The sequence below is a fragment of the Plecotus auritus genome (assembly GCF_963455305.1).
Source record: "Plecotus auritus genome assembly, chromosome: 5".
Lineage (NCBI taxonomy): Eukaryota > Metazoa > Chordata > Mammalia > Chiroptera > Vespertilionidae > Plecotus > Plecotus auritus.
Window position 1 is genome coordinate 43,116,304 of NC_137776.1, and position 23,972 is coordinate 43,140,275.

Genomic DNA, 23,972 nt, shown 5'->3' on the forward strand with positions numbered 1-23,972 from the left:
TTTTCCTAAATCTTAGCATTAAAAAGAGCTCTAAGGGGCATTCAGGCTGTGAGAAAAGTTCATCCTTCTCATCACAGAATAACCAAACACATAAGTCTATTAGCTAATATAGCCCCCACCCCAAAAAGAGATGGAAAGGTATGAACTGACAAATGGCTTGTGCTTTCAAGGTAAAAGTACATTTGCACACTGTTTTACTCATGCAATGTCATGTTATATGAAGTCAAAAGGCATTCACTAAATGGAAGCAAAAAAAAAGTTCAGGAAAAAGTAATTAAAAAGAGAATGTGCAAAAATTAAAATGAGCAGGTTCTCATGGGAGCTGCTGTTGGCCAGGCAGAATGTTTTTGTTTCCTGAAGGGAGGAAAAAGTAAGGGGCGGAAATAGCAGAAATCTTCAACTCCCCATTTATTCCCTTCCTAGGAAACTCTCTGAAATTCCACATTAGGGATGGCGTTGGGATTTTCAGGTTGAAGAATTTTCCAAGCGGAGCCTCACAGCATAAGAAAAAAAATCTCCATTTTCTCAGTGTGTGGGGACAATGCCTACAAAAATCTGCCATGAAAACCTGAAAGCACGTGTTTCACTCAGTGATGGGCAGCTGTGCCTAAACGGGTGGAAGAATCCCTGAGCTTTCTTCCTTTTTTTCTCTTCTTGGGTGGGATTAAGGAATAGTGACATTTCCTCCTAACCACTCAACTCTGCCTCCATTGGACGGTTCCTGGCTCTTGGGCTGTGAGCAATGTTTTTGATGCCAGTTAACTGAAATGCACTTAAGAGTCACCAAACAGCCCAGAGAGAGAAAAACAGCAAGATTGCTTTAGTTGTTAAAAATAGAAAAATATTTTAAATCCCTGTATCTCCAATTCTCTTTATAGTTGCCAAATTACAATCGTATTTCTCTCCCAAGTTCTTAAATCTTCTGCGTGCGTATATGATATGTACATATGTCATTTGTTTTCCATCAAAAAATTTTCTGTACAAAAATCTCTGTATATTTAATGTAGTAAAAAAGAACTTATTTAGAGCCTACAGTGTAATCTGAGCATGTGAGATCTAAGATGGCTACACATGAACGACATCCAGTCATTTAGCTCCTGCTCACACCTCTTATTATTCCTCCTCTCCAACAACTAGGGACCTAGAATGTAATTCATGCTATTAGCAACACAGGAAACTGGCAGCTCTCTCTTTTACAGCAACCCTTTCAAAATCATTCTGTTCTTGCAGTTAAAACACAGCTCAACTATTACTGTACAAGGATGATATTGGAATTTTTATGAGAACCAGAAAATTTGAAGTTTGGGAGACAGGAAATCCTTTTTCTAAAAGGTAATCTCCACAGAGCCTTCTGGGACAAATGTTGCCTTCAATGAGTTACACAATGGATTCCTGAGGCTAGCATCCCAATGGCTTCTCGTGGAAATAGGGTCATAACTTTCACATTCAAATCAATAGCACAATCTAACAACCTATGTAAGAATGAGCAATTAAACACCCAGTATAACATGTTCATTTTTACTCTCCTGGAGTCCATTTTTCAAATGATCTGTTTTATAATTACTTCAAAATGAAAACTGCTACAGAATGCTGAACGCAAATTCAGTGAAAGCACCAATAATGACAACAGCAATAACAATAACCGCTACCACCAACCGTCTAGGTTCATTCACAAATGGCTGGCATTCTAAAAATTACAAGCAGGGGATGGAAAATGAGCCACTCACTGCAAAGCCTCTCAAGGTGGCTGTAACAGTGACTATCAGAGCGAGTGGTTCAAGGAGTGAGATGATTATGGGCTCAAACAAGTACGTGGCACCATCAGATGGAATTCCCATGATCAAGAAACACTTAAAACAGGAGGGGAATTCTGTATATTAGAGTGGGAGGAGGTGGCAATCCACGACAGTAAAAATAAATGTTATGTCTTTCTATAGGTAAAATGCTGATGAGTAATGGCATTTATATTGAGCATAGTCATTCCTTATTAATTTTATGGTTCCCCAGCCTAAGGGATCCTGGAAGGCCTATTGGTTTGAGTGAGCAGAAAAGGTCCAGAGATGGTACCAAATTCTGCAGCCTTCCCCCACCATACTTTTTGTTTTACCAGTCAGTCCATGTGGAAGTAGAGTTTCTCTGGGGATGATTAATAGCTTACTGCTGGCCCCAAGTCTGTTTATTTCCAGTTGGAGATGCAATTAAATCTACTTTTGTAAGTTTAAAGTTTTCTTTGAGTGTGGGGATGAGCTGATTCCAACTTCCCTCAAAAATAATTAATCCAGAATCACAAGGGCCATTTTGATATACTTTTGGCAAAACAAAAGCAAACCTAAACAGCATAAATAAAAACTTAAAAACAAAAAAGCACCCCTCCCAAAATGTTGCAGGTGTATGAATGAAGAATATTTGCCTGCTTTTTTGAATAGTTTCTTCTAATGACTTTAAAAAAATCTTCATACACTTCCTGCACATTGAAAAGCACAGTCTGTAACTGTGGGTATTCAGAGTTCATCCCATTTCCTTCAGGAAAACTGAGCAATATGGGGACGATGGTGGCCTCGTGGCCACACAGGGTGGCTAGGGGCACTGCACCCAGACTCACTGAGAACCAATCAAGACAACAGCTGTGAATGGAAATCTGTTCAATAGCAAACCTTATAAAAACAAGATTAAAATAATAGCTAATTATAATCAACAATTTTTATAATGGTTTCTTTACCTGGTTATAATAACCATAGACACCAGGATTTAGAAAACAAACAAAAAAAAAAACAGCCCTAGCTGGTTTGGCTCAGTGGAGAGAGCATTGGCCTGGGGACTGAAGGGTCCCGGGTTCGATTCTGGTCGGGGGCACATGCCTGGGTTGCGGGCTCGATCCCCAGTAGGGGCATGCAGGAGGCAATCAATCGATGAGTCCCTCTCATCATTGATGTTTCTATCTCTCTCCCTCTCCCTTTCTCTCTGAAATAAATAAAAATATTAAAAAAATAAAAAATAAAAACCAGCCACAAAACTAGACAATCATGTGCTCAAAACAAATGAAACTGCCAAAAGCAATTTTAGGTAATTTTCTTGTGAAGTCATTTGGCACATTTGTCTCTGCAGTACTAATTTTCCAAATAGAGGGGGAAACATACTGAACAAAGGAACACAAGAAATTGTGTTCAGTGAATGTGGACATTCTAAATAAACCATAAATTTTTAGTGCTTATGAAAACTTATTTTCAAAAACATCAGATTAGCAAGCAAAGCAACAAAGAGTTTGTTATTTACACATTCAGAATTATGGCACAAAAACGTTATCAATAAAATCAGAATTAAAGAAGAATTAGTTATTTATTCAGAAGACATTGACGAATTCTGCAAAGCAGTTCCCTTTATAAATTGATTTATAGTGCAATAGAAAGCAAAGCAAAGTCATAAGTTGAATTTTGATTGTGCCAGGCAAGAGTCCTTTATAATATACAGCTAGGATCAGAGTATTAGAGATTCTAGTTTATAGATCTAAAAATAGTATGACTTATGGCATAAGAGGTTTTAGGCATTTACCATATTTGGTATCATTGCAATAAAATAACAAAATAGGATCTTATTTTAAAATTATTTGTAATAAATAAATAACATTGAAAATAAATTTAAAGTCAGTTTATTATGAACAATTAAGACTCCAGTTCAGATTTTAAACATGATTGTTGATGGCCAAATAATATCTATTTTTATAGAATTATGAAACTTTAGAGTTGAAAGAGAATTCAGAGATCATTACATTAACTCCTTTACTTTACCCAGGAACAAACAGAAGCCCAGATAATTTCAGAGAAATGCATGAAATTATATTGCCAGGAAATCACAATAATCAGGCTAGATCCCAGGTTTATTGATTTCCAATCTATTGCAGCTCGCACTCTTTTATTGACAGGTAAAAATTTGGCAAGATCAAATGAGTGTACATTACAATCCACTGAATATTCTGTTGAGATTTTTAAGATGACTTTTTTGAAGCTATATTGTAATGGTTCTAAGGCCATAACAGAATAAAAATCCCAATTTACAACCATATTAAATAATTTTTACCTTTATTTTAAATTCTTTTTACTTAGATCAGAGTACAAAGAATAGATTTTCCTCTATTTTTGGATAATATAACTTAGTCTGAAAAGCACTGGATTTAAAGCAGTTAAGCTGCTGTAAACCTTTTAATTTCCATGAACTGATATGTAAAGACTATACAAGTATGCAAAAATATGAATGGAGGGAAAGTAAAGTCTGTACCTGCAGTTGTATTTTTGTATCTTTGCTGACACTTTTTGTTCTCCATCTTCTTGTGACCCGCTTGTCTTTCTTTGAAATATCTACACAGTTAGCCTACATTATACAAACAGTTAAAAGCAACAAAGTATTGTTAAGTTCATACATATACAAAACAGGCCTAGACAAAGAGAGCAGAGCAAGTTAGTCAAGACTCACTGTTAGACACCTAAAGCAACCAGCCAGGAGAAGGCATTATCTGATGCACAATGGGCATTCAAGCAAAGACGAGAACTTAACATAAAATATATTTTTCTGCTATCCAAAATGAAAGCAGGATTAGAGATCTGTAGCTTTTTTTTTCTACATGAAAAGATGGTCATAATTCTGAGAGCAGAGCATCTAAGTTATACCTTCAAAGCTATTATTTTTAATGTAACACAAATATAGAAGAATGATTCAGATTTTTATTTTTTCTAGCTTGTATTGAAATGTATAACATTTCAAATACGACATCTAACCACAATGGCCCCAAGATTCCAAAATACTAAGAATGATTCCAGAATAGAAACTAATCTACATTGTAGTTATTTACCTTTAATGTTACCTTAAACATTCACGGAACAATCTAGTAAAAATTCTGAGTTAATACCTTAAGGTCCTTTTACCAGCAGTAATATGTTTACCTGCATGTCAGTAAAGTTGGGTGCTGACTGAGTTCTCTGAAGTATTTCCAAATTTTGCAGGAGTTTGCTAAGTTCCACAAGGTTTGACTGGCAGTGTGCAAGGTCTAACAAAAACCAGAAATGAAAGTGTGTTAGCACTGGGCCGGGAGTGGTGGTGGTGGTAATAAATCTATCCAAACAATGGCAAATATGATTAGGCAGAACCATGTTTATATAAAATGGTGATACTGGCAAATGAAAGAGAAAAAACCCCACACAGACCCTTCTCTGGTTTAGAACCATAAAACCACTGATTATTATTAGATGACTTCAAAGTGCACTCCTGCAAATTAGCAGCTATTAGTGTAGAGAGCCATTAAAATTTCAGACAAATTGTGTATGCTCCCTTTCCTGCTCAGGTGGCCCTTGTCACACAAAAACACTCTCAAGGGAACTTCAGCAGTTGTATGGTTTTACTGTTAAGAACCTGTCTACCACGAGGGTCAATGTGGGAAAAAGAGGGGGACATCTGTAATACTTTCCACAATAAAGATAAATAAATAAAAAAAGGACCTGTCTACCTGTTCCTAGAATAGTTTACAAGGTGACTACTTGGAATATGGGTGGGGTCAAAGTCAAGTTCAGAAAAAATAAGATGGAATACAAAGTCAGATGAATGTATTTATCTTTAATTTAGCTCACAACAATGTGGCAATGCATGAGTTCTTTAAAATCTATTAGAGATGTTACACTCAACAAAACTAAAGATTCTCAAAGTGTGTTGCTGGGCCCAGCAGGAGCAGCATCACCTGGGCATGAAACCCATTCTGTTTGAATTGCTTAGAATGAAGAAAACTTTTAATTTTATTTTGAATTTTTTGATATGTTTCAAAAAATGAACATTTAAAGATCTGCACATTGAAATATCACCAAAAAATGACCTTTAGTATGTGAAAGTCAATACAGTCAAGGATATTGAGTTATTAGTATTATTTACTCAATTAGTGATATTAAGAACATGGCTCCCAGTTATGTGATGTCTTCTGCATGTGTACTGTTTATGAAGAGGCATGTGTGAAAATCTGTAAAATTATAAAGTGATCGTTCTTAGTTTTGTGGCAGTTGGTAGAAATCTCACTTATATTACCTTTGTTTCTCAAATCTCAAAGATCTGAATTGTTACAAATGTGGTATAGGCAACAAAATATTACTGTTAAATATGGCTAAAGATTAGCTGGGTCAAATAAAAAAGGTAGTTGTGTTTGGGAGAGTTTTGACATTTTGGAGGATTTTTTTTTTGTCACTATAAAATAAAATAGAGAGGTAAATACTAAGACTCTTTATAGAGGACTGAGAATCTCTGTACAGTTCAGGGAGAGCAATTCATCTGAAGGGCAGGCCACACCTTAGTCCCTCCTTTTAGCAACATCTGCCTCAGGATGGAGCCCAGGTTGGCTGTTCAAGTGCTGCTATTGTCCTTCCAGGGAACTCCTGGCTCTCAATCGCCTTAAATTTCTTCAGAGAGGGAAGTACCCAATGAAGATGGGAGGAAGAGAATAATGGAAAGGCCAGTGCCCTTCCATTGCTCCCGCCCCCTCCCCCCCTTTCAGGGGAGGCAGCACCCTTGTATGCCCCATCTCTTTCCCTTTACAGAAAACAAGGGAAAGTGGCGCTGAAGGGTAGGAAACAGAAGATAAAAAGGGAAAAATGAGGGAGAAATGCAGTGCAAAGAAGGAAGGGAAGGAGAGAAAAAAAATGGCTAAAAGTAACTTACACTTCAACTTGCCTTTAAAAAAACAAAATTACATCATAAGTAAGGTGCTGGTGAGGTAATTACCTAACATGGTCTATCTATGGAGTCTTCTATCCAGTTAATATTATATTCATATTTCTTAATAATTGTGATTACCCTACACAAATGGAGAAGGTTTCTGGAGACGAAGAGGCTCAGAGATGGCAGAGTGAGGGAATAACATATTAGTTCAGAGTGTTTAATAACGGATCCACAGTGGAACACCTCTAACAGGTAACTGTAGCTATAAGATACAATATAATTTAGCCATGTATTGCAAGCAAGGCAATGCACAGGTGTGATGGAGTGATGGGGCAGAGAGTCAAGGAGTGAGGGTGGAGGGTACTCCTGGGGCAGCACTTCTCCCATGAATGCCCCAGGGTTCAGGGACAGGGGAGACTAAGGAAGGCAGAAGGGAACTGAGGTGAGAAGGCTGAAGAGGGTGGAGGTCAGGGTAAGGATGAAACCAGGTTCAGTACTTGTGAGGGTGCAGAACGGACAGGTAAGAAGCCCCAAGTCATGGGAAGGAGAAGGACCTGGTGTATAAAAAAAAGAAAAAGAGAAAAGGAAAAGTCGAGGCATCAGGGAGGTTGAGGAAGTGAAAGGTGCAGCACCCACGATTCGCCTCCTTTGTTTCTGTTGCTTTGCTTATGCTGACAGCCCACACTGGCTAGGAACTAACCTTCTGCACACCTGTCCATTTCTTCCGAGTCTTGTAACCAGGCTGCCACTTTACTCTGGCCGGTGGTGCAGGTGGCAGGGAGGCTGTTGCTGCATGGCAAGGGGGACTGCCATGAACAGCTGTTTGGTTGCACCTAAAATAAACAAACAAACAAAAAGAAGTTAAGCAGAAATAGTATATTTAAGTGATTTAAAAAAAAATACAAGTCCTCTCAAAACACCATTGAAAAAGAAAGGAAGAAAGGGCACAATCAAAATATGGATAAAGCCTCTTGATTAAATGTGATACATGCTCAGTGAAGCCAAAATTCATAAACACTAACAACACTTTCATCAATTGCTATCTCTATTCTACACCGAATGGGACAACACTCAAGTAGGTTATATCTCATACTCTCAGGGACCTGCCAACTCAAATTCCCAATAATGTTAAATTACTCAATCAGTCATATTTGATAGTGTCCTCATTGCAGACTCAACTCATGATGGCAGGCCTTTCCCTTACAAAAGCTCTCAGTATGCCCATGATCAGCTCAAGGTCAAGGTAGCCACCTGTGATTCCTAAATACTGTACATTATCCATCAGCAAGTAACCTTGCAAATGCTTTGAATGCATACTGAAAAGTCTAGTATATAAAAAGGTAGTCTTGCCAAGTTTATTATTTAAAGCTGATATACTTTCCATGGAAGGTATTTTATGGGAAATAAAGTTGTATTAACTATGTAGATACTAAACTGAGTACAGTAAAAGTTCAGTGGAAAAAAAAAAAAGCAGGAAGTTATTTTCCCCAAAAGCTGAAACAACTTTAAAACTCCATATTTAATTTTACTATACTTTAATTTTCGATTACAAATGGCTGTGTCTCTTCTAATTTATTCTGAAGTGAAGGATGCACATACATAGCCAACACAGACTTATTTGTTACCCACACAGGGACACAAAGCAGTTAGCATTCAGAAGTCTCATGACTTGATACTTAGAATGCAAGCAAAGTGTTAAGAAGCTCTCCTCAGATTTTATTGCATTTTGATAAATGTATTGGGAATTTTTCACTGAGTTAGATCTAAGAGAATGTCATTCATAACTAGAGCAATAGATCTCCTATGAAAACCAGAGCTAAAGAGCTTTCTTATTCCAAGGCAAACAGTGGGGAGGATTTAGTTTCAGCTCTCTGTTCTTGGATATCACCCAAGTGATTTAATAAATAACAAAAGGGATGAAAATAATGTATCTTTTATCAACACTCTGTGCCAAAGATGCAGGCAGAGGCTGGAACCATCAAAGGATTAAACATTTTTATTTTTAAAATATCCAGCTGGGATACATTTCTTGTTTAATTTGGACTAACTCTGGGATTCATTCTATCCTGTGATGAGAAGGCAGGAGGAAGGCAGGAGGCTCTGAGAAACTTGGGGGTTATCTTGAGCATCTTGTGTTGGGTCATTTAGTAAGTGCCCTATTTCCTAACCCTCTGATCTCCTGGTTCACCCAACACCTCCTTCCTAAGACTGACTAAATAGCCTTGCCACGGCTACAACCAGAAAGGTTTCAGAGCCTATGAAATACTTGAGTAATTTCCATTGAGATAATAGGAACTGAACACAGAAGTGTTTTTATTTACTCTGATTTGATTAGTCTTACAGTTATTCCATGATGTTTTTCAATGCTTTGCAAAGAAAACTTAGATATATGTATTATATACACTCTTATATAAGAAAGTAGAGAAAGGGGAATTTTCACTGAAACATTCTCAAATCCAACTCCTTGTGGCAGTCAGTTATTCACAGATGTCTCTGTTCTTAACATCAGGTGCCAAGTTGGAAGCTGGAACACCCCTGGGCAGAGCCATGTGGCTCTGGTTCAGAAAACTTAATTATCGAGTCAAAGGCACAAACAGCTGTCTCCCTGCCTGTGGTCTTAACCTTGATTTTTAATAGGCAACACCTCTAGTTTTTCAACAACATAGAAAATGAACTCTTACTACAGTCCAAAGAACAACTTCAGTCTTCTGCAATCTGGGATCCAGTATAATGGAAAGGAAACTGATTTTGGAAACAGAGAGATGAGGATTCAGATCCTGGCTCAGCTATTTAATGGCTATGTAACACCTGGAAAAATTCTGCACTGTCTCTGAGCTTTCGCTATATTAAAGATTAGAGATGAATACATGTCAAATGCCTAACACTGCCTGACTTAGTGGGCTACTGCTCAGATTCTTGGCACATTCTCTAGCCCACTTGCATTAACCTCAGGGGGAAATTTACTCATCTCTCCCTGGGTCATGTATGTATTAAATCTCAAGGCAAAAAAGCAAGTTTCCTCTTCAAAACTTTGTAGTCTTCCTATTACCACCCAGGAAGACATCAATTTCTAGGTGCTAATTAATCAAATGTTCGCCCTACTTCCAAATATTGTTAAAAAGCTATAGAAAATTAGGTTGTAGTCCATTCGTAAAAAGGAAAAGCAACTGTTAATTCTCTCTGTGATCCATATATCCACCTGATCCATACTTGTCATTAACTTTGATGTCAAATGTCACTATTGTCTTCGGAGAGCTAGTTTACAAAGAAAATCATCTCTTTTGGGTTGGTCAAATGAGACTTCGTTATATGCCTACATAACTTTCCAAGCAATTTCTGTGCTGACTTTTATATTTCTAAGACACACCTTTCCATCCATGACAGAAACATTAGCAGCTGGTGAGGATTCAGCTGTGGAGGTTGAAGGAAATATATGAAAACTGGCATCTCTTGGTGACCTCACAATCTCATTCTGCCGGTACAGGCGATGGTGGCGCAGTTTGGAGACCCATGCATCAAACCAGTCCTGGGATTTCACCTAAAACAACGAACAAGAGAAGGTAATGGTGAAACCAATACTCTGTTTACCAGATTTCCGATATAGGCAAGTGATTTCCTCGGATAATGGCTGTTGAAAAGCCTGTCAGAATGGCTATCATCAACAAATCAACAAACGACCAGTGCTGGCGAGGATGCGGAGAAAAAGGAACCCTCGCGCACGGCTGGTGGGAATGCAGACTGGTGCAGCCCCTGTGGAGAACAGTATGGAGTTTCCTCAAAAAACTAAAAATGGAACTCCCATTTGACCCAGTGATCCCACTTCTAGGAATACATCCCAAGAAGCTAGAAACACCAATCAGAAAGGATATATGCACCCCTATGTTCATAGCAACATAATTCACCATAGCTAAGATTTGGAAACAGCCTAAGTGCCCATCAGCAGATGAGTGGATTAAAAAACTGGTACATCTACACAATGGAAAACTATGCTTCGGTAAAAAAGAAGGAATTCTTATCATTTGCAACAGCATGGACGGACTGGAGAGCATTATGCTAAGTGAAATAAGCCAGTCAGAGAAAGATAAATATCACATGATCTCACTCATTTATGGAATATAATGAACAACATAAACTGATGAACAAAAACAGATCCAGAGACAGAGAAGCATCTTTCAGACCGTCAAACTTCAGAGGGAAGGTAGGGGAGGGTAGGGGAAAGGGGGAGAGATCAACCAAAGGACTTGTATGCATGCATATAAGCCTAACCAAAGGACACAGACAACTGGGGGGGTGGTGAAGGCATAAGTGGGGGGTTTGGGGGGCCAGGGGGAGATAAGGACACATATGTAATACCTTAATCAATAAAATAAAATATTAAAAAACCCACTTTCATGAAAAAACAAAAACAATCAAAAAAAAAGAAAAAAAAAAGAAAAGGAAAGCAACTTTACCTTCAAATGATAGATGTGCTCTTCTGTGTCCAGATCTATCCTCCGAGCTTTCTTTTTAATAGACATGACCGAGAGTCCGACATCGATGCTTCCGTGGACCTTCCCTTTTTGAATCTGGAATATTTAAAACACTAGTAAAGAGGCTGGAAGGTTATATGATTAGATGTGTTTCTGTACCGAAGTGAGCTTAATGACATCTTTAACTTCTCTATGGGAAATGGAATAGCATACCTCCTTTACAAAGGGAAAAAGGTTCGGGTTCTGAGATTAAGGTCCTTACTAGTAACCTGAGGACAGTTGAAGTTGCCGTGACTCCACACCAATTTCAATAAGTAAGACTATCCATTTCTTATTCCTGTTTCTGGCATAACATATAATGTCCCTTTTTTAATAATTTTAAATTGTATAACTTATATCCCAAAAAATATGTCTTTAATGGTTCTTAAAATAACTGTGGTCAATCTTTGACCTACAGCCCAGAACATCCCCAAGTAATCAGCTAGCAGACAGCTGCTGGGACAGAACTGGACAGCTGGGACCAGAGAGCACAGAGCAGCCAGCTCTTCCTTCTGGCTGCCCTCGTTTGACCAAGGACACACAGCGATTCAATGGAAGAGATGAGAACAAAACTGACCTCTGTTATTTCCCCACACCACAATGATAAGGAGGGCATTTTCCAGTTTTGCATGCAAACAACTACTTTCTACAGTAAAGAAAAATAAATTGGAATAATTTTAGAAAGTTGGGATTCCCAAGGTAAGAGAATGTATGATATGAAATAGAAATGAAGTTCATAAGATAGGGATTAGAAGGACATCGACAAGAACAAAGGTTGCTTTAAATCTCAAAACAGCACATAAAGCATAGTTTATTACGATGCTGAAAAAAGCCTAATTGGGTTTTCTCTCCAAGACAGAAAAGTTGATTTTTATTAGTGTGTTACTTTTAGGTTTAAGCTTGCTTTGAACAACAGACATCACAATAGTTAAATTAAATCTCCATGCACCAGTTTGAGATTTTATGTTAGCTTGAGCTGAAGCATGAAACACACCTTCCATGCAGCATGGAAGTTTGGTAGCTTGTTAAATATTACAGGCACAAAAATGAACAAAGCTGGTAACTACGGCACAAGGCTGGCACAGCTGTGGTGCGTACTCACTTCAAGCAAATTCTACATTAATCTTTGACACATGCCTTGTGTGCTACTTACATCAAGTGGTGCCTTTGAATACTTTAACATTCCATTATCCAGGACAAAAAAACGCTGCAAGAACCAAACAACCCTAGTTACTGTATTTTAAATTATATAAAACATTCACAAGTGTGGGTTAATGTTGCCCGGCTTTTAGTAAACAATGTGTTTATCATTTTAATGTATAAGTTGCATACTGTTAACCTACTTCCATTGCATTGTGGTTTCTTTTACACACAATGCAATGGAGCTGAAATCTTTTCACCATGGTTTTTCTTAACAGGGGTGGTTATGCTGGGTGGGGTTGTGAATCTCAGAATCTGCAGCTAAGACTTTCTGAATGAATCATATTGGGATTTTTTTTGAAAGTGAGAAATAAGAATAACCTGAGTTAGGTCACAGAGATTTTGTGAGGAGCTTGGGAATTTCTCAGTCCTGTATTTCCCTGGGTATCATGAATAATTCCTGAAAATGCTCATATCTGTCACAGAAGCCAGTGGCCTGGGTCTATGATTAATGAGTGATCTGGAAAGTTGCCTTAGCAATATGTTTGCATCTCTACTTCACAAAATTCCTGCAGTGTACTATTAGTAAAAGATAATAATTATTTCTGAACTACATTAAGCGTTTAAAATATGAGGGGGGGGGGGGAGAGAGAGAGAGAGAGAGAGAGAGAGAGAGAGAGAGAGGGAGGGAGGAATCTTTGGGCAATTTTTGTCACCTTCAAGATACTCCTGATCCAATGCAAATGCATGCAGCCATTTTTGTTCCACAAACACTCAGGAACTCTCTGTTGTTGATTTCCTTTCCAAGGGCAATTGACAAAAGAACAAACAGCCCCCAGGACCCAATCAAACAATGAGTCCAGTGCCCTCCGCCAGTCTCTACAGATGCAGGGAGTCTTTCTGTTGCTGGAAAATTACTCTGCTGGGAAGTTTTTATGTGATTCAGGAACTCTTACTGCTGAGGTAGCAGGAAGTCAGGCTGGGGACACCCTGCCCAGAACTCACAGAAGGCCACCGGGACCCCTTTGTTATAGGTTCTGGGGTGGCAACAAGTAAGAACCAGAAGAAAGAATCTCTATAGCTGAAAAACACTTGATTACTCGATTCCCATAACTTGGGCAAATGGGCTGATGCTTGAATAAATATCTGATGGCACGAGAGACCAGAAGAAAAGATTACGTGAGGGAGAACCTCCCACTATTTATGTAACAAAATGTTCAAAAGCATGGTCCAGAAAGAGCTGCGGTTGAACCACAGCCAGTTTTGCTGAAACATGGACTGAGAGTGCTAAATAAGTTTGCAATTCAAATCAAATTGGTTTATTTGACCTTCCCCTCTCTATTTTTCCATTTCTATCTATTAAATAATTTTAGCAGGGATAACCTATATGATGGTCACGGGAAAAGAGAGTAGCAGGGCCACTGATTTTAGGAACTGTGAAGTGGTAAGGTCAGAACAAAAGGCAAAAAGCTGATCAAAATCCAAGGAAGAACAGGGTGGAGAGAAATCCTGGCATTGGGAGAATATTATGGGTTCAGGGGAGACTGTCAAGTGAGAAGGAACAGTTGTTGGAGCCTCTTTGACCTGCTTTTACTTCACCCTCAGAGATAGAGGATTGAAGAACATTCCCATTGGTTAATTTTTTAAGTCTTCTTTTTAAAAAAAACAAACATGCTTTTATTGATTTCAGAGAGAGGGAAGGAGAGGGAGAGAGGGATAAAAACATCGATGAGAAAGAATCTTTGATCGGCTGCCTCCTGCTGGGGATTGAGCCCACAATCCAGATATGTGCCTTGACTGGGAATTGAACCGTGACCTCCTGGTCGATGCTCAACCACTGAACCACACCAGCCAAGCCACGTCTTTCCCTTAAAGTGCAAAAAGTATATTTCTTCAAGGATTTTATAATCGATAACCTCCCTGCTTGGGGCTGATGGGCAGCTACCACCAGCCAATAAATCTGTCTGCCCTGAGGTGAAATCCATCAGCAGATGTGGCAAGTAGATGAGCCTGTTCTTCCAGTGATTTCAGAGATGTTGGTGGTCTATCAAAGGGCTGATACTGAAAACGGAGGACAAATTCCTCCTCAGCATCACAGATGTCTTGTTACTCAGGTCACTGCAACAATGAAGTGCGAAATATTTTCTCCTTAATTAAAACTGGAGGATGGAAAAAGCATGTGGGGTCGAAAACAGAAGAATAAACCATATAGTTTAAAGAGTAATAACCAAACTTCCAAGGTCAGTGAATTTCCACCTTTAATTTGCACTGTAATAATAATTCTAGGAATTTACCCTAATGAAATAAATAGAAATTCATGTATATGGATGGTCAGCACAACATCATGACAATAAAAAATTAGACATAAATAGCATACATATCCAGCAAAAGGGAATTGGTTCCATAATCGTGGAAAACTGGTTCAATAAGTTTGTCCTGTGGAACACATGCATAAATTTTTTAAAACCTCCCATTTAGAAGAATATTTAATAAGAACATATTAATTTAAGTGAAAAAAAAACCAGAGTGGATAATAACATGTACAAACTGGATTTACAATATAAAAATAAGTTATTTTAAAATATTTTAAAAATAATTTTCCCCTGCACACAGATATTACAGATCTCAGACTTAAACAGGTACAACAGGTTGCATGCAGCCCAAATGGTTGAAACAAGGCCTTGAGAATTAGTTTACACATACAGCCATACTCTTGGCTTCCCACCTAATAACACCAAATCAGATCCTCTATTTACAAAGATGAGCTGAAGATGAATATGATGAAAATGTTACCTTGTGCCAGCCTTTTAAAGGCCATTTTCTTTTCTTCAGCATAAAGCCTTCATGTTTGTCTGGTCTCTGGACATTGGTTTGGCCTATTTTCAACCCTTCTATAATTTCCCAGCTGTCAGCTTCCTGAGAGAAAAGAAGAAAGGCAAATCACACGTTTCTTGGTGCTTGATGACACACTTACAGCAGATTCTTAAGTAGAAGAAGTTGCTTTTGAAGCAGCGTCGGACCCACTGGAAGTATAAGCAACATTCTGGAGCAAATTCCAACATCAGATCCAGCTAAGCATTTAGAGCTGAAGTTAAAATGAACTTCCAGGTAGACTTGGAAGTCTGGATCCATCAGACACAAGATGGAGTGGGAGGTTGGGGTAGCATGAATTTTCAACTGCCTATACTCAGAAGGTTTTTTGTTTTATTTTTTGTTAGTCCTCACCTGAGGATATTTTTCCATTGATTTTTAGACAGAGTGGAAGGGAGGGAGGGAGGGAGGGAGGGAGAGAGAGAGAGACATCGACACATTGATTGGTTGCCTTTGCACATGCCCTGACCAGGGCTGAGGATTGAGCCTGCAATCAAGGTACATGCCCTTGACCAGAATTGAACCCGGGACCCTTCAGTCTGCAGGCCAATGCTCTTTCCACTGAGCCAAATTGGCTAGGGCATGTACTCAGAAGGTTTAAAATGCGTTTTTCCAGACAGTGCATCTGTGGGCACAGAGGCACTTTAACCTTTTGAAATAAGACTGTTTTGATGGCAAATGTTCGATTAGTGCGTGGATCTAGCTCTTTGTGCAGAAATGGAAAGGCTGCAGGGGTCTAAGTGGCTCATGACCTTAAGCTGAAGAGCAGCGCTGTGGGGACCTGTTTCTCCTCAGTGAAGCCGTGTGCATTTCAGAGTGCACATAAAACCTCCTGCTTGCCATGCTTTTCGAAGGCACGCATCCTGAGACACTCACACCTTTGGCAGTTCTTGGAAAAAGCAACACACTTCGAGCCCAGGTATCTGGGATACTCAAGTCCACACAAGCGTCCTCCTCTGTTAAAAAGGAACTAAATCACACTTTCCTCTGCCATAAGACATATTTTGTTCATCTACGATTTTTATAATTTTTTAATGAGTTGTCAACATTTAAAAATCTGAAGATTCCAGATTTCAAAAGTCCAAATTTCTAGTGTTTTGTGAAAGGCTGTAAGATCTGGCAACAGTATGCATGGCCTGAGAGAAGGATGCCCATCCTTAGGCTGTCACAGTTCCCCCTACACCCTTCTGGGGACCTGCTTCCGTGGCCGCTAACTGGCCCTTAGCAACATCCTGGGTTTTAAATCTCTGGACCAGGTGATTTCTTTAAAAATAAATTTTTTTAAAACTGATTTCAGAGAGGAAGAGAGAGATAGAAACATCAATGATGAGAAAGAATCACTGATCAGCTGCCTCCTGCACCTCCCCTACTGAGGATCGAGCCTGGGCTTATGACCTGATCGGGAATTGAACCATGACCTCCTGGTTCATAGGTTGACACTTAACCACTGAGCCACACCAGCCGGGTTGGACCAGGTGATTTCTGAGGGCCCAGCACTAAAGTACCTGCTGGCCTGGCAAACGCTCATATTCAAGATCTCATGCATGTGGCATGATTTTTTTCCCCAGCAAACGTTATGCAATTTTACTTACATTTTTTAAATAAAAAATAGTTCTTGTTTATTTGATAATCTTGATAAAAATTTAATTTGAGGAAAAATTATAGCATCAAAGTAATCATATGTAGCACATTTCCAAAAAGATATTTTTCCTTTTTTTTTTTACAGTCAATATTATTTTGTATTAGTTTCAAGTGTACAGCATAGTGGTTAGACAATCATATACAAAATGTTCCCCCAATATTTCCCATACCCACCTGGCACCATACAGTTATTACAACTTATTGACTATATTCTCTCTGCTGTACTTTACATTCAAGTGACTATTTTGTAACTGCCAATTTGTACCTCTTAATCCTTCCACCTTTTTCACTCAGCCTCCCAACCCCCAACCCCTCAGTCTGTTCTCTTTGTCCATGAGTCTGTTTCAATTTTGTTTGGTCATTTATTTTGTTCTTTAGATTCCACATATAAGTGAAATCATATAATATATGTCTTTTTCTGACTTATTTCATTTAGTATAATATCTTCTAGGTCCACCTATGATGTCACAAATGGTAAGATTTTATTCCTTTTTATGGTCAAGTATATATGTACCACCACTGTTATCCACTTGTCTATTGACTTGGGTTGCTTCCATATCTTGGCTATTGTCAATAATACTACAATGAACATAGGGGCGGGTATATTCTTTTGAATTAGTGTTTTGGGTTTCTTCGGATATATACCAGAAGTGGAATCACTGGGTCATAAGGTAGTTCCATTTTTAATTTTTTGAGAACTCTCCATACTGTTTTCCATAGTGGCTGCACCAGTCTGCAATTTCACCAACAGTGCATGAGGGTTCCCCTTTCTGCACATCCTCACAATGAGATATTATCTCACACTTGTCAGAATGGCTATCATCAATAAATCCAAATGTGGTATAATTTAGGGGCAGGAACTACAAGGTCACATCCCATGCACAACCGCTATAGTCCCGCCCACAGTGCAGGGAAGCAAAAACTCTCAGCGTCACAAAGCTGGATGCAGCTCCAGGCATCAGGGCAGCCCCTCTCAGAGCGCCCCATCCCAGACCCACTCAGGAAGGTGCCTTCTGAAAAGATACATTCCATCAGGAATCATCCACAGATCCCAGAACAAAGGCTTCAACAGGAATAGCCAATGGGCCCCAATCCAGGGCACATAAACATGCTGGCCCAAATGTCTGGGTGTTGGCTGCCCAGACCCGCTAAAGGACTGTGAGGCTCTGACAAGGCCCAGAGGCTATGGTGCCACAATCAGTTACTAATGTTGGCCATGGGGACAGGAAGGAAAAGGGCTGCCTGTTTACTATGCATGTCTCTTTTTCCTTTTTGTCCTTTCATCCCAGAAACTGCTTGCTCTACGCCCACAACAAATCTACGTCCAAATCCAAATATGTGTGAATGGGGTGGACTTTTCACAGAAAGTGGTGTTTCTAGGACATGTGGCTGAACATTGCTTCATTCTAACATCATGAAGGCTGGGAGGCATTCCTGACTTCTGAAAAGCCCTCTAAAGCCAGCATCATGCTTCTATCCATTCCAAGCCCAACCCTACAACACACACATTCCCACAAAGCCCCAGGAAAACTAATCTGAGACCAATGTCATTTTTCATCTTCTTTGTCATCTGAGGGGTGCCTAGGAATGAACTACAGACCTTAAAGAAGCACACCCACCAGTTTTTATTTGGCAACATTAAGAACCCTTTAAAGGACCTGTAAAATTAGGCATCACTAAAATGTGTTTGTTTTTTTAAGAAAAAAGGACCTGTAAGAAAACCCCAAAAGTGATTTCCTACTTGAAGATAATACTGTCAGAAACTGGGATAGATCTGGTCAAAGTTCTTAATTAGACAAAGTAATTTTAAAAAGGTTGCAAATGAGAATTTCAGGCTGTATACCATGTTTCTTGTACAAGTGCAGGTGGCATTGTCATCCAGAAAACAAAGGGGGTGCCTTTGCATTCTCGTTTTTTAATAGTGAACTGCAATTCAACAGGAGAATACAGTTTATGAATAATCTATAATAATAAAAGTGTAATATGCTAATTAGACTGGACATCCTTTTGGACGACTTTCCGGATGAAGCCGGGATTGCGAGGGCCGAGCCCCTTGCATGAATTTCATGCATCGGGCCTCTAGTGTTAGAATAACAGAAGAAGAAAGTAGGTTCTTATACAAAGTACAGTATCTTTGGCTTTCTATTCTTACTAAAAAAGTAGATAAAAATGATGGATTTTGATTTCATAAAAATGATGGCTTTCTACTGATTTCTTTTTTAAAGTTTGGTATACTCAAGAAACGAATATATCCATTAACACTCTTTCTGTTCTTAGAGAGATATCAACTGTGCTTAATGACATTTCTATTTTTGGTAGCCCCATCCATGGATAGCATCTCTAAAAGAATAGCATTGCTATTATGGGCTAGATCTTACCTTATTTTAAGGCTAGTGTTCATCTTTGATTTATTCCCTGAGTGTGTGTGGGTGTGTATGATGAACACTCTGAATTACTCGTGAAAATGGAAACATTTAATAAGTATAGATGTTTTTAATTTTTTTCCTAATGAAACTCAGAATGTAATAACAGCTTGTCCCTATGGGGCTATGGCTATTGATTTCTAACACACTCATTTTTTTTCTTCTTTGGGAGTTTAACTGAAGAGAAAACAAAAAGGGATAAGAAAGAACAGATGAAAAGTTAAAATGTATTTCTTCATTATAAATGAGGCAGCTCTGAACAAATAATTCCATTCACTCTGATGCAGAATTAATAAACCCAGCAAAAGAAATTGAGAAGAATCCTAGAGTAGTTCCTACAGTTAAATAAACTGTCCATCTGACAGAGAGGCAAAGATAAAGCCAGAGCAAACAACATTCTCCCTATTTAATTATAAATGCTGATGATAATGATATAAACAAGGTGTGAAATTGCCCTAACTGGTTTGGCTCAGTGGATAGAGCGTTGGCCTGCGGACTGAAGGTTCCCAGGTTCGATTCGGGTCAAGGGCATGTACCTGGGTTGTGGGCACATCCCCAGTAGGGGGCGTGCAGGAGGCACGTGCAGCTGATCGATGTCTCTCATCGATGTTTCTAGCTTTCTATCCCTCTCTCTTCCTCTGTGTAAAAAATCAATAAAATATATATTAAAAAAAAACAAGGTGTGAAATAAATGAAACATCTCAGCTCAGTATTTAGCACAACCCATCTCTGCTTAGTAGACTAGGTTGATCTTAAGAAAGCTAATATTACTCTTTGAAAATTGAAGAAATTTTTTTCATAATTTCAATTGATATTAAAAGTCTTCCATTTTCATAGGTTTACTTATAATAGGAACAGAGCCAAAAGCCCTAATGTGATCATGTCAGTACTTGCCTCTAGTCAGATACATAAACATTTTTGCTATTATAGAGGTTTTAGTAATATTTTTGATCTAATAATAATAACTAAACACAGGAAGTAACCTAATAACAGCCCTAGTCTGTTCATTTGGGGAAAAAAAAAACACACACACACAAAAAAACCCAACCAGAGACATTTCCTTTCTTAAGGGCATACTCTTTCTGCAAGCATGTGTGGGTGGGTGGATGAGAGAATGCTTTAGGAGGCGAAAGTACCAAAGAATTTGAACACATCCTGAGACAGGACAATGTGTATTTCAAACAATGTTCTTCCACCACCACCAGAACCCAGGAAGCCCATCTTCTCTCAAAGGGGCTGAGAGATGGTATCTGGACCCTCTGATTTCATGGGGCCCCCAAATATGTGGTATCTATTAACACAAAAACACGAGTATTAATCCGACAGCAAGATCCAAGCAGACGATAGCATGGAGGAGTAATGGGAAGTGGCTGCTGCTGGTGCCCTACCCAGATCCTGAATCGGGCCCTGGACCCAGGCCCCAGCTGCTGTGAGCACTGGGAACTGCTAAGGCTAAGGGGGAATAGCTGTTTTCACCAAACTGGGGCCTCGGGCCTGGGAAACTATGCTGCAGCATCTCTCTCCCCCTTGGCTCTCAAGGACTGAAGGACACCGAGGTACAAAGGGCTGAGGGATCAACTCTGTGATCTAATTCTGGACTACAGCTGAAAGCCTTTCTTGCTTAGCTCCACACCTGCCCTGACCCCTCCCTCAGCCCCTCTCCCCAGAGGGCTCTCCCCAGCAAATTACAATCACTGAGTGTCAGGATGTCCTTCTAGGGAACCTGACTTAAGAAAGAATGTGAAATAAAGAAATGAATGTGGTAGTGATGGGACTGGCTACACCAAGTGGTCTGGGGCTGAGGGTGGATTGGGCAGAAAGGTGATCAGCATTGGAAAAAGGCATTCTGTTTTCTGAGTTTCTTGACAGGGGAGCCTCACTTCCTTTAGCCAGGCCAAGGAAGGGGAGAGGAGCAAGGAGCACCCCAGGCAGGCTTGGTACAAGGGGTAGACCCCCCAGCGGGGGAGGAAAAGCATGGCTACTGTGGGGAACTGTGTGCAGGTGGAGGTAGCTGGACTACAAAGTGAGATGCCAAAGAGGCTGCAGAGGCAGCTGGCGGGAGGGGCAAGGCCGGAGTACGTCTTGTGTGCCTGCTGCTCCCTAGTTGTTTTAATACCAGCACCTCTCCTTCCTGTTTCTGCATATGTCTCCAAGTCTTCCTTTCTCTGAGTACCTCTCACTACCATGTCTCTGTTCCCCTCTGCTCTGTCACATACTTCCCAGCCATCTGATGCTGGACAACTACTCTCTGTCTCCGTAAATGAGAACATTGTCAGTGCTCACTTCGTAGAGTTGGGGGCTGACCAATGGAGGAAATATATGTACTAATCCAGTGCCTGGCTCAAGGTGGGTGCTTAATAAATGGTAGCTGCCCTCCTGTTGCCTCTGCGTTTATTTATTTATGTGTTCTCTCTCCTTTAGCTGCCTATAAGAAAAAACTGATGTTTCAAAGAGATTACTACTTATATTTACCAAGTAAACATTCTCTATTTGCCATTCCAATAGAAATCATGTCATTTTTAAATTTTTTGCAGTTTAATAACTCCCCCTTTCCTTAGTTTAGCAGTCTACTTCTGTCTGATCGAGTAAACTTCTCAGCTTGTAATAGCCTCAATATAAAGAGGTACAGTGTACACAGTCCACAACACTAGGGTAGTAGAGTGTTCTTTTTTCAAGGGTTCTGTTTAACAAAAGACAAGGGGAGTGGATGGATCAGTTATACATACTAGTATTTGGAAGTTGAAATGTTTTGGAAGTAAAGCGCTATTTTTATATTTAATTTCAAAATCCCCGAGCATTCTGTTTTCTGAGTTTCTTGTGTGTCTGCTGCTCCCTAGCTGGGAGCCAGCCCACTGCCAATCTCAGGGAGCCAGGTGGGCTGGGATGAGGAGGACGACGTCTCCTCCACTTTATGGTTTTTGCATTTTAGACAAAAATGAATTCAGACATTTCGCTAGTCACAGGAAGAGAAGGCTGAAGGGGTGGGAACACTGGCTTCCACGAGATGGAAAAGGTCTTAATCATCTGCAGGTTCTCCTCAGCTCACTGCTAGGAAGGCCAGATGTAAGAAGGAGCCGGGGACTCGGAGTGTACAACAGCCCTGCTGGGTGGCTACTAGTTTACCCGCAGGTGAGGTACAACTCAACGAAGGCTAAGTCTGAATCCCTGCTCTGCCCTTAGCAGCTTTTTTTTTGTCTTTGAGCAAGTGACAAATTCTCAGTTTCCATATTTAAAAAATGTAATAAACACCTACACTACATAAGGCTGTTCATAGGGTTATATTAAATGGGATATTTCAGCACTTAGCATATTTCCTGGTATGCAGTGCATGGGCAATATGGTAGATTATTACTGGACCTAGTTATTTTTTTTTCCCATTAGTTTGGTAAAGAAATATTTTCTCACCTCTCCAATGGGGAATAACAATAGTTTCTCTTGTCCTTTTCCCAACTCATAGAAAATGCTAGACTTCTATATGTAATCCTGAAAATCCCAGCAAAATTACTTTCATGAAATATACTTTCATGTCCCTCCTTACACAGGCAAAGAAACCCTACACACCGTATGCATGCAGAAAGAAGTGCAAGAGCAGCCCTGCAGGGGGCGCCTCAGCTACCCCAAGGGAGTCAGGTGTGAGTTATTTACAGTGCAGCTGGCCCAGGCCACCTGAGAGAGCTCCGCAACCCACCACTGACCTTGGAGATGGGGACTGGCTCCGGTTCCAGCAATTGCCGACTTATGGAGGCCTCGGTGCCGGAGGAAGCAGTCCTCTCCAGTACGTGGGAACTCTGAATAAAGGGAATACAACCCAGGGTTAGATAAGCCATTTCTCATGTGGATGGGCATGGGGGTGAGATCATGTTGCCACCTGGGAATGAGACAGTGAGTTATGTTAGAAACTGCGGGGTCCTGAGGAGAACAAAGGCAGTAGCAACAGTCAGAAAAATCTCAGCCAGGATTCTGTTGTCTCCTCTTATCGATTTGCTGCTGAACTAGTCCTGCATGTTGGATTCAATCTTAAAGTAGGAGTCAGGGACCACACAAATTTTTTAAAACATTGGTGCATCTACTACATACACAATTAGCCTTCCATAAGAATATCTGCTTACCTCTCCAATGGCACTATACAAAGAGAAAATTTTAAGTCAAAAAGCCCAGAGCTTTAATACCATTTAGTCTTTAGAGTTTCTTATAATCCCTATGAGATAATTATAACATTATAATTATTATATTATAATATCTTATAATAATTCTTAAGTGCACAGAAAAGAAAACAACTCATTAAATACAATAGACAGTAGATGTCCTTTACAAAGACTATGAAGAGTCTTCATTGATCTGAATATTCATTGATCAGTTGGATAACATTCCAACAGAAAAATAGGCAAAGTACATGAACAGGGAACTCACACAGAACATTTGAAAAGATGTTCACCTCAGCCTCAGAAGTATTCAATGAAATGAAAACCAAAATAAGAATGATTTTTTTAAACCATTAGATTAGAGATTGGATTAGGGTTGGAGGAAAGGGAGTATAAATTGGGTCTGATCTATCTAAAGAGGAATTTTGCAATTTTATTAAAAACTTTGTTGGGGAAAAAAGTTGATGCCTCATTTACGCAGCAATCCCACAGATAAATTTTCACCCCAAAGAAATAATCAGATACTTATGCATATATGTAAGAACAGATATGTTTACTAA

At 39.5% G+C, this 23,972-nt stretch overlaps 1 protein-coding gene across 4 annotated transcripts in view; it reads right to left on the reverse strand.

The window, feature by feature from the left end:
* Window positions 1-23,972, reverse strand: part of OSBPL6 (oxysterol binding protein like 6) — a 190,079-nt gene that overhangs the window by 39,662 nt on the left and 126,445 nt on the right. For all 4 annotated transcript variants that reach the window (XM_080669258.1, XM_080669257.1, XM_080669255.1 and 1 more), the window contains 8 exons: window positions 22,966-23,058; window positions 15,129-15,251; window positions 12,349-12,402; window positions 11,139-11,252; window positions 10,055-10,225; window positions 7,388-7,520; window positions 4,935-5,038; window positions 4,273-4,365 (listed from right to left, as the gene is read on the reverse strand). In XM_080669258.1, coding sequence (XP_080525384.1) covers window positions 4,273-4,365; window positions 4,935-5,038; window positions 7,388-7,520; window positions 10,055-10,225; window positions 11,139-11,252; window positions 12,349-12,402; window positions 15,129-15,251; window positions 22,966-23,058 — 885 coding nt within the window. The remainder of the gene's footprint in view (window positions 1-4,272; window positions 4,366-4,934; window positions 5,039-7,387; window positions 7,521-10,054; window positions 10,226-11,138; window positions 11,253-12,348; window positions 12,403-15,128; window positions 15,252-22,965; window positions 23,059-23,972) is intronic.